We start from the raw sequence: 12878 nt of genomic DNA, 5'->3' as shown, positions 1-12878 counted from the left end.
ACAGCCCGGCTAACTAACCCACTTGTTTGCCGGGATTAATTCACAATTAAAACTCAATTAAGAGTTTTTAATAAAGAAACCTTTTTTTTTTATATATATATTAAAACACGTTTGAGTATTAAATACTTCCCATACAGAATTTAGATATAAAATCAAATATATCTTAATTGGCGTCGAAATGGTGTAGAATACGAAACAAAAAACTAACGTGCACGGAAGATGCTGTGATTTAAAGTTTATAAAACAGAATTAATTCTAATAGTTGGTATAGTGTGGCAAATAGAAATACCTAATTTAGACTAAAAGTATTTGTCTTTTTTAATTAAAACGAAATACTTTCGTCCCGGGATTAACAAACGTTGGAAACTCTTGAAACGATCGTATGAAAGTCAAAAGTTCTAGTTTTGACTGATTATATACATGCACAATATCACTACAAATACCTAATATATAATATACAATAATCATTAAAACTTCTAGTTTTTCAAGCACAACATTTATCTTTAATTTAATAATCTAAAAAAGAATATTTATTTAACTATTTTATGGATATAAATATCAACTGCTGAACAAATATAATTTTTTTTTACTGCTGAAACCAGTGAAACTTTTAACGGAATATTGGATCACAAAGATCACGAAATATACCTTGCTGCTTTTTACTCATCTTAATCTATTTAAACTGTTAATAATGCTCATAAATAAAAAACTATTCATTCAATATTCACAAAAACGTGATATATTATGAAATTTAATAATACATTTTCGTTTAACTTAAGGATGCAAAACTTAGAACAACATAAAATGTTTGAAATTCTCGATCATAAGTTTTGAAAAATGTCAACACTTTTCATAATAATGAGTATTATTGTCCTGTTCAAAAAATCACTGTATCGTGTGCAACATAAAAGGTCACTGAAAAAATAAATTTAATAAAATAGATTTTTACAGACCATGAACAATACCACTGCGTCTATATTCTATATACATAAATCAGTTTGATTTTAGTTTCTAATTGTATTGTTTGAATGTTGATAAAACTCTGCGCCATTTCCGTCACGACCGACGAAGGGATACGTCTATCCGATGCAGATTATTGTTGGCATGAACAGATAGCCAATTAAAAGTTTAGGACATCGGTATAATAAACGCATGAATTCTGGATAGGCGCATCGAGACAGTTAATGCAATAGTAGGTATATGACTACAACAAACTATATAATATATTGTATTGCGATGAACTCGGGATTAAAGTCATCGCATTTTGTTTGAGTTCGGAACGTTTTATTAAAATAATATCATTATACGCCACACACGGCCGCACATCGCTTTGGCGGCACATGGTGGAGGTAAACGGTGTATATGTCGATGCGAAAGAATAGCGCGTATCGAATTATGCGATCGCAACGCGTGTGCACAATCTTCAGGGGCGATTTACTGAGCGTAAACATCGAAAACCCGTTACGTCTTGGTCGGAACAGCCTACAGGAATCGATTACTACGGTGCACAATCGACCGAAGGCGATCGGGGGTATCATTAGCCAAAAGACAATAATCTCAACAAACAACGATGACAACGACGTCAATGATAATAATAATAATAATAATATTATTATGTATAATATTATTATTGACGGTCGCGATCGTTGCGCGTGGTTCGTCATCAGATCGGCAGCCAATTATTATCGGAAACATGACTGCCGCGGTCGTAACCCTCTGGCCCGAGCTCGGTCAGGTCTCGCGCGTTGGAGCTGCAGCAGCACCTGCTCTCAAGTCCGAGATAACTACGTTTTATAGTTACCGGAAACGCCGAGAGACGATTATTATACAAGCGTTCCGCTGGTCTCCTCGAAAAAACGTTGTTGTCGTCGTCGTACGCCAACAGAGCACAACGGCCGATTGCGACACACACATGCACACACGGTCGTATAATGGTATACGCAGACGGGGTCGAAAGGGGCTGATCTAACCGTCTCTCTCCACTCGCAACCAGTTTGGGTCGGAACACGCGTTCGCCGTTCACGTTACGGGTTGTTGGAGTCGCGTTCCGCAGACTGCGGTCCGGCGGCCGTCGTCATCAAACCGCGAAAATATAATAACTACACGTCATATAATATTATGTGTGTTGCTTTGTGCGCGATAATAATATCATCGTACAATACAATATTATTATTATTATGGAAACCGTATACATAGTACAAGCATTTCACGTAAAAGAATGCCTGCAGCACGTGTGCGTGTGTGTCACGCATACCGGTTACCGGGTCGTCGGTTCGTCTCTTCTAGATAATATACCATTATTAGTATTATTTTATACACATATATCATATGAGTACAACTGCAGAACTCGACGTTGGCCGTATGCTCCGCGCGACACGCTCCTATACGCAGATATTATTGTTATATTATTATCACTATATATTGTGGTGTGCGTTGCGCCCGCATCGGCTAGCCACTACGTCTCGGTCCAACGCGCCAGGTCGGTTTTCCTTCCAGCTCGATGTGTACCTATATTTCATTATGATATCGTATCGCCGTTTCTCTTTCTCGTACATTGTACTCGGAGACCGTTGCTCGAGTTTCGTATAATAATAATAATATGCATCATGATGACCGTCGTGCGCCTAAATTATTTATACGAGTAAAATATAAGTTAGCGCAACCGTTCGTCTATGCAGCAGTGCGAGTTTATACGACTCACTGCAGTGCACAATATGCATAATATCCACATAGCTGCTAGGTGAAATGCACTATATATAGTATATAGGGGCAGAGTACCTACTCGCGCGACAATGCTCTCTCTGCCCACCAGCACTGCGCGTACCTATGCAATTATAACATTACTAAACTATTATAGATAGATTATTCGACATTTGTGAACGAGATTGTTTTTAATTTCACATTTAAATAAATAAATCTATCCTAATGCGTTTATATATACACAACGTGCCTATTATATAATTTATATTGATGCACACTGCATATATATCATCACGGACACTACGTGCAAGTGTGCAACTTTGAAACCATCGGTGTACCCGCGCGTGCAGGTGACATCTTCGTGATCACGGTCTACAGTATAAACTATATTTTAGAGTATAGTTTGAGTCAAAAGACTTAAAATATAATAATATTACCTATTATCATTTATCACTATAGTATAATATATGCGTAAACCTAAAAGTTTAGACGGTTCTTCGTTGACACTGCGGTGGGACACTCATAAAAGTTAGATAACACATGATTTCAGTATAACGTAATTACCTATATTAATATACTAATATCAAAATGGTTAATGGCCCGACACTCTGACCGATTTTGTACACCTCTAAACCTATTATAATATTGTAATTAACAATATAAAGTATAAAGCCGGTCGCCAGTCACCTATGTAATTTGATTATAATGAAGTTCGTGAAGGCTACCGCCGCGTGCTCATATCATGTAGTTTATCGCGTTATAAGGGTCTACATTTTAATAATGACAAAATAGAAGATAAATGAGATTTTCGAGATTCTCGGGTATCTCCAACAAGTACGTTTTAAAATATCCACAACGGAATATGCGAACCTAAATATTGGAATAATTCTACTCACTGTTTGTAGAGGTATATATATAATATTATGTTTTAACAACAACAAAAAAAGCTTTTAAAGTATTAACAGGACTTTGGTTATGTAATACAATATAATAAGTAATACGTGACGATTGGACAGATATTATTTTATAGGTATCTGGTACAAAACTAGGGGATTGCAGTAAACCAAATTAATCTCGAACGAAATGACTAAAGCGTAGAGTACCTACCAATCTACAGCTATATACGCCGAAACAGACTTTACCTATACCGGGATAATACCTATTATTATATTTTAATCCATTAAAATTACCACTGTAACACGTAAACATGTAACATTAGAAAATAGAAATATATTGTTGAATACGAACCATATTATATAGTTGCAGTGTTAAATCCGTACATTAAACACACGAAAGTGTACTATACAGTATGACGTATAGGTCGTATATGTGCGCGTCATAATGTCATATTATATTCACCTCCAGCCAAGTCTGTTATACACAGTACACACATAGCACGTTCAAAAACATGCACCTGTATTTATATTCACAAACAATTATATTATCGGTAAACTTCATTTTCAGGCAAGAAATGAACGTCAGAACGTGTAATGCGTATACTCCCTTCCAATAAACGCCCACATAAATTATCCCTTTGTTTGGTTTCAGCTCATCGGCCTACATAATAGCAGTAATTATAATATTATTATTATTATGATCGAGTTTACACCAATACGAATAATACGACCGGCTCTGGTATATATTATTATTAATATTTGTATAGGAAATATTAATTAAAAACCCGGAGTGTCGTACAAAAATTACGCCATTATAATTTATACTACATATTTTATTAATTATTTATTACATTGTTATAATTTAATTTTAAAGTATAATATTCACTCGTAACATAAACAATGTTTAATGAGAATAACGTTATATAAGTGTGGAGAATTCATGCAATATTTTAAGCTTTTACGAAATGTATGATATTTTTACCGTTTTACAGAAATACCATTTCGAACAATTCTCGCGCAACTCCTGATGTTCCATGTTTACACAACACAAATTACAAAATAGAATTTAAAATTCCGATAGGTATATCGTATATCGTATATATTTCACAACTACACATTTCACAAAATGTATAAACTTTCTTAGAATTGTTATTTTATATAACTTTAAAAGTTATTATAAAAACACAGTTCTTCAACCCTCACGCCTCTTACTGATCAATTCTCATCTTGATAACAGTCCCTTAAATATGCTACCAATCAAGATATAAGAAAACACTTCAAAATAAAATATATTTTTATAATTATTATACTCAGTACGTGATTATTTATTCACTTAACATTGGTCGGCGGGACTAACAACCGTACACTAATGTTGTTGGTGGTATATGTTCTGTTTTCACATTTCATATCAATTTCTTAATATACGCGCCAGTTCGCTATCGACCGTGGAAGTGTTCGTCTAAAAATAGATAGGCCAACAGAGCACGGGTACGAGTGCATATTATTATTATACAAAAGGAAATAGTTATAATATATAAAAACTCACAGCTGCTTGATGTAGTCTACGATGCATGACAAATTTAATACAGGACGGTTCACCAATAACAATACAGCACAGTAAATTATGTATAGCCGCATAGGTCTCTACTTGAAACGTTGAATAATAATATATTATGCTTTGAATTGTATTTCTCTTAATCAGGTACCCTAATTATAGTGTAAAAAGAGACTACACTCGCTATGATTGTTATTTGTTGATAAATAAAATATAGATGTTATGTATGTATTATGTATATAGTATAATATATTAGATATGTATTGAATATTTCTTGGTGATCTCACTTTCTACTGAAATTATTTTATAATTAATGTATAAGTTTATTTATTTATAATTTAAAAGTATACTTATGTACTTTAAATTTTAATTACATAATATATTTTAATTTTATTCTTAAATTTATCAAAAGAAAAATTTTTTTTTTTAATTAAATAAAATAAAACTATTAAACTACATTATTTATTGATGCCAATAATGCAACCAGTATTTTTTCAAGGGGTGCCCTCGGTCCATACTTCATTAGATGTGCCGAATATTGTGAAATAGTTTTCATAGTAATAGTGGTATGATAATCACACGAATTATCATAAAATCATTATTAGTTAATAATTCATCCATATTTTAAGTATACTCAAGAATAGATAAACATATTAATAATTTTCTTTTATACAGCCCAGTGAGGCCCTGCAGGTTGAGCCACTGCGACTGACGCATTGTATAAAACCATTAAAATGATAACATTGTTAAATCAATATTCATAAGGTTGAAAAATTCCAATTTCAGATTTTAGACTGTGGCTATTAATTATTATTGAAAATGTATATAGTTCAATACAAAATTAATTTAAATAACCCCCATTTATTTAAAACGCAAAAGTTTATTTTTTTCATACATTATAATATCTATCCTCTATAGAGAGAAGTATTATTATCTCTCCAGTTCTTATCATACGTAATATTTAAAGATAAAATGATTCCTGATGGCTTTTACGGTTCATTATAGAGATCCAGTCATAAATCACGTGAATGCTTGGGTAGATATGGTTTATGAAAAAAAAAACCGGTCAATGCGAAAGAAACGAGATCAGTGTGAAATTGATTGACAAAACAACCGAAGAAAGGACTACAGAAGGATGTGGAGATTATAATCTGATGATAGTGGACAATGACCGCGGAATACAATAATAAGAGTAGAAAAAACGGGATGCAAATAATTTATTATGGTATGTTGATCGAATAGAACGAGAGGACAAATTAATAATAATGTTTTCGTGTCTGAGGTTTGCGATTGCGAATTACATATTTACGAGAGAAGATTAAAATAAAACGAAGACACATGCATAACTTTAAATAGCCATTAGTAAGCCAACATTGAGATCCTTTAATACGTAACATCGTGCAAGTTTTCAAACAGGAATATTATAGAAATATATTTTTTTTATAAAAAAAGTACTCTCACAATTTTATTCATTTGCTTAAAAAAACACGGTTTATTTTTAACAGTTTGATACAAAAATAATACGCAGTTAATAAAAATTTTTAAAACCTTGATAATGATTTTTAGAATAAAATGTAGGTAGATACTCTGTACGATTTTATTGTGAGACAATACATAGGATAAGAATCATTGCAGTATTAATTTTTCATCATTAAAAATAATATCTATATATAAATATAAAAAGTGTATATTTTCTATATATACTAGGTATTACGAGCTATACTATGTTAAAACAAATCTAAAGGAATCTAATGTTCATAGGTACATAAATATTACATACATAAATGCCCAATTGCAAAACCAAATTTAATTAAAAAATGTTCACTTGTTTTTTTTTCTATTATTTTCTTATTTATATAAAATTATTAAATAGTTACCTATATAAAAAAGTTGTAGTAAGACATAATAACGCCAATGTTATTAAAGTGATTGAATAAAACAAATAGGGACTGATAATTGTATTATAACGATATAAAGCAATTTCTTATGCAAGACTGAAACCTAATTTTATTTTATTTTAATATATAAAATATGACATTATTACATAAGTTGAAAAAAATTGATATAGCTTATATTTTAGGTACTTTGTTAAGAAAAAACCCATTATTTTTTTATTATTATTCAAAACATTGAAAAACAAATAAGACGTGAATAATTTTCTTCTAAATTTTTTTCAGGTAAAATACTAAGATTAAAACATGATGTCATTAATTATACTACTATGTATGTATATAATATATATATATATATATTTATTTATTTATTTATTCCTAGTTATTAATCTAAAAGATTTGTTATTTACACATTTTATAAAAATGTTGAGTATTAGAAAGTAACTAAGCATAGAAACATCAATCAACTGATCCGTCAAATATTTATGATTTAATTAATATAAATTTATATTATCAAGTTTAATATATATCTACATGGAAATGTTAATTAATATATAAAACATAAAACTTTGGGCAAGTGTAATAACTTTTAGTTTTAAATCTACATTATAACTGACGAAGAAATAATTTGTTATGACAAAATTTAGAGATAAATAAAGTTTTAATTCGTTTTTAAGACATTGTTGAATATGTTTACAAAAAATACATTAAGAAAATTAAAAAGAATTGAATTATCATTATAAAGTAATTCAGAACATTGTAGATAGGTATATTAAAATTAATTGTTACAATATTATCTTAGAATATATTGACTTAAATAAAGGTTGAAATCACAGTTGAAATGTTTTAAAAATAAAATCTTTTGATACATTTCTTAAAATAACACCAGAATGAATAATTTAATGTTATATATATTTTTTTCGTTTATATATACTTAGGAAACGAGTATTAATACTAAAATCAATAACAAAATACAATTAAATATGAGCATAATATATATTATATATAGAGCAAAATATTAATAAGTAATGATAATATGATATTCGTTTAATTTCATCTATATAAGAATATTTAAACTACTACAAGTATAATTTATTTGTAATTCAATTAAAGTTGTGTAGTTATTTTCAATATTGTGTTTAAGAAATTTCTTTGACATTAAACAACTATTATGCTTTTATTTTAAACCAAATAATTTTGAAAAAAAATCATTATTAGGTATACTATCTTTATCGGGAAATAAACACAAGAATTAATGCATTCTCTGTGTATATAAATATAATATTTTGGTGAAGAATACCTATTTACTTGGAAGATTATCTTCTTAAGATTGTGAACATCATTTAATTTTAAACCATTAAACATAAGGTTGTGTTGGATTTATATATAAACATCTTTAGCTTTAACAACGTTTTAATAACATGCAATTAAGGTATGAATTGTGGTTTATCACTTCATCAGCTATCGATAATATAACGCAGGTTTTTTAAATTTTCATAATATTTCTTATGAATTTTGCCATTACAATTTTAATGAAGATGTGCCTTCGTTTATCGTACTATAATTGAAAATATAAACCATTATAAATACAAACCACGTTTGCAAATTTAAATTTCGTTCAAGTTATCTCAGACAAAAGTATTTAATAATAATTTAAAACTTAAATTGCATGAGATAGTTTTCATTGGCATATAACCACCAACTTAGTCTGCATCTTGCCAAAAATTAAATCGTGCGCGTTTCATTTTATCTATTTCGTACATTCATGTACAATGATGTTCAACACTTGTGAAATAAATATTGACTCTGCGTATTCAAACTTACTGCATTAAATTTATTATAATTGGCGAATATCAAACGATTAATAAATCAAACAGTAGATAACGATATATATCTATAGGACTTGTAAACGGCTATAATTGAATTTATCTTTATGGGGTGCTCTAATGTCATCACTACTCGAATACATGTATAGTGTGTACTTTGTACATTTAAAGCATGAATATACTATTATATTTGGTAAATTACAATCAGAAATCCACATATGAACTTGAGAATTGAAAAATAATATGTAACTTTAATTATGATTGTAAATATTCAAAACCATTTTCCGTGAAAGAAACGCTCATTGCAATCAGCAAAAGCCCTACATATTATAATATACCTACTGATTCTAGTTAAATATTTAAACGTTGTACGTTGATACTTGTGAAATAGAACATTTATATAATTTTATAGCCTTGACAAAATAGAATCCCAAAGGTCTTTTTAATGTAGGTATAGGAACTCTGGGATTCAACTCACTTAACCCCCCTTCTATAGCCTTTAATTTAGCCCTGATTAAACAAATTGAGAAATAAAAATTGAATTAATAATTGATTGTGCACAAATGATAAATTGTGTTTATTATAAATGCTAAACATAAACATAAATTAATTAATTTTAAAAACTATGTTAGGTATATATTTATATAGAGTTTTATATAGAAACATATATACCTATGTACTTATAATTTATACAATAGACATATTCTTTTCTTTTTTTATTAAAATAATCTTCAGATTAACTGATTCATTAAAAATGTAAAGAAATAATAACGTCTATATCATATAATTTTATGATTGCACGATTAATGATGGTACATATTATTGTAGTCAGTAGTTATTCTACATCGCTATGAACTATGTATCATAAATTTAGTATCTCAGTTATCAATATCTTTTTTTTATTTCTATTATATACATGTTATATGTATTAGGTACTAATACTAAATAATATCGGTGTTGATGTAATACACATTTTTTCTTTATTATAATCTAATAACATTGTAAATTTAATTTTGAATTCAATATTTAAAATACGTGCCACCTACTGCAGACTACATCAACAACGTTTCTTTCAACTAGATTAGGTACCATCGTATAAATATTATCTTATTAATCACAATTACCTAAATTACGTAACTATTCATAAAGCGATCACTATTTCATTATTATAAAATTAAAATATGATTTTGATGTGCAATCAATTGATTCGTTAATTTAGTTTGATAATAAAAGTGTTAGACTTGCATCTACCCCCACTAAGTACAGCTTTTACCGGGGGTAGGAAAAGCACGACACATTTCGGACAATTCTCCTTGATCACTGCATGTAATTATCTAGCATATAGCTTAAGCAATCTAATTTGAATAAATATAAACTGAACTATATTTGTCCAAATCGTTATTAACAATTACTGTCTGACATTGTGTATATATAACTTTACGGTCGAAGTATAAAAACTTGAAGACTTAAAAAAAATACTCTGCAAATTCAGTTTACATCTCAATTAACACTAACATATTATGTATTCATATTAAATAGAATAGCTCCCTTACGTGGCACTTAATTCGTGCCATATCGTAAGATTTTTTTGTCGTGAGACATTTAATAGGTAAAACAAAAAATATCACTTGTCCAACAAAATGTTTAGATGGGTTACTGCTTAGGTTAAGTAAGAATCTAGTTATATTATACTTGAAATCGATATTAATTATGTATATATAAGAGTAGGTACTATAAACCTTATGTTTATAAGGTACATTAAATTTTCTTGTTGTGTTACTATTAAATATAATATAGTGTATGTGAGTTAACGTTACAAAATACTTATTATTTTATATATGAACATATATTTAACATTTAGTTGTTATATAATTTATGGATTTTCATTGACATATTTAGGAAATACTACTAAACCCTTCTTTTTTTTATTGTAAATTAAATGTATAATATTATACATCATAATTAACAGTTACTAAACACTTATTTGTATTACCCGAAAGATACTGATTTAGAAATTGATTGTAATCAAGCAAGTATAATAAAGTATTGTCAATAATTATTATGTTTCAATCTAATTTGTAAATACTAATATACTAATTCGCTTTTACAATAAAAGTTAACTGACACAATATATAACACCATCAAAACTTTGTTGCTCTTAAAATGTCGACCCTTGAGATAATCAACTTCCCCCTTGAATTGCAACCACCGACAACTTGATAGTACTTTATTTCACACGTTATGACACTACTGTCTGCATAAAATGGTCATTGCCCATGTTTGCTGAATTAATTTCTACATTTCCCGAGCGTTTTATTATACACAGGTACTTATTATTGTCCGTAACATAATATAATAATTTAACTAAATACGTATTGTACATTTAGATATAGAAATGAAATGAAAAATAAAAAACATAAAAACATACAAATTTGTTCGTTTAAGGATTATGGTACCTACTTAATTGGGTAGGTAATAAATTATTTTATATAACTTGTTAAAAATGTAATAGAAATATAATAACTATAATACGGCAAAAAATACACATCGTCACAAGTTCTATATATGATATTTGTATATTACCTGTGTTGGAGATGATTTGGAAGACGATCAGAGAAAACAAGACGGCGACAAGCGTTGACGTCATCGGGAAAGCATCGACGGCGGCGCGACGGCAATAGTAATAACTGTCGCACCGAGACGTCGACCGTTGCAGGCGCGACTCCATAACTGGTGTCGTCGCTACCGTTTAGGCGGACGTGCAGATTATACTTATGGTAGCGAATCCGGATCGAAAGCCGTCGGGTTGATGGGCGACTAGCGCGCGCGCACTTCACCGACTTGACGCCCGGAAAGAGTCAAACGGTTTTTTTGTATCTTCAAAAAGTCCGATCTACCGGATACGAAATTGCAGTTAACTCGCGAGAGACCTCTTGCAAGTGCTTTAATTATAATAATAACGATAAAATTGTTGCGACGCCGCCGACGGACTGACAGACGGCAGCGGTACACACGGGGCACGTGACTACGGCAACTAAATGTTGCGGACCGAATAAAACCCGCTACGGCGCGCGAACACTAACAATCGCCGCCGCCGCCACCGCTGCGCATCGTCTCTCTCGGTGCGCGCCGCCGCCGATGGAAGGTGTGTGTGTGTGTATTTGTGTGTGTGTGTGTGTGTGTGAGAGAGTGTGTAAACGTGTGTGCGCGCGCGTACGTGTGTATGCATGTGCGTGTATATGTGTGTGTGTGTGTGTGTGTGTGTGTGTGTGTGTGTGTGTGTGGATGACGGTTGGGTTGGGGGAGGCGACCCGAGCATCCGGTGGCGGTCAACTGTAATAATGATAATAATGATAATAGTAAAATAATGTATAATTCCGTCGCAACGGCGGCGGCGGCGGCGGGCTGCAGAGTGCAGATACTCCTCAGGGGCGCTTGCTAATCCTGTGTGAGCCATGCACCATGGTACGGGTGGACGAGAGCTGTTGCAGGTGATCGACGCTACTGTATATAGCTGAGATTAGGCCTCAGTGACGATAGTCCGACCGAAAGTAGAACTCGGAAGTCCAAAACAATTTCCGGAGGGAGGGGGAGCAAAGCTAATATGTTTTTATCACACGCGTAGACAAATGGAACAAAAAGTCCAAAATAGAGATACTCCCGTTTATCAAAAAAACCCACCTGCAAAACTCAGCCCATCGGAAGAAAAGGCCACCACAATACATTAGATTAATGCCAAAAAATAGTATAGTAATTGTAAAAAAGTATTTGAAAATAAGGAATTTAAGTATCTATTATTTTAAAATTCTGATAATCATAATTTGAATAAATGCAATATTAGAGGATTAATAGGGATGAAATTATTTTGTCAGTAAACGTGGCTACAACACCGCATCCAGAGAATAATATTCATAATAAATAATAACAATGAATAACCGTCAATAAAATGTTAATGGTTTGTTATTTGTAGTATCGTCATGTTAATCTATGACCAGCAAATTCAAATTGT

General features: G+C 30.9%; 1 protein-coding gene across 2 annotated transcripts in view; it reads right to left on the bottom strand.

The window, feature by feature from the left end:
• Nucleotides 1-11944, bottom strand: part of LOC107171299 (uncharacterized) — a 44316-nt gene extending 32372 nt beyond the window's left edge. For both annotated transcript variants that reach the window (XR_016191507.1, XM_089226413.1), the window contains exon 1: nucleotides 11453-11944. Coding sequence is in view for 1 of the 2 variants with exons in the window: in XM_089226413.1 (XP_089082539.1) it covers nucleotides 11453-11597 (145 nt within the window). In the remaining variant the exon portion in view is untranslated. The remainder of the gene's footprint in view (nucleotides 1-11452) is intronic.
• Nucleotides 11945-12878: the final 934 nt, after the last annotated feature.

The sequence above is a fragment of the Diuraphis noxia genome, unplaced genomic scaffold, assembly GCF_037042655.1.
Source record: "Diuraphis noxia isolate RWA-SAM2 unplaced genomic scaffold, SU_Dnox_SAM2 contig0004, whole genome shotgun sequence".
Taxonomy (NCBI): Eukaryota; Metazoa; Arthropoda; class Insecta; order Hemiptera; family Aphididae; genus Diuraphis; species Diuraphis noxia.
Note: the sequence above shows the minus strand (reverse complement) of the source record. Positions and strands in the feature narration are given on the sequence as shown.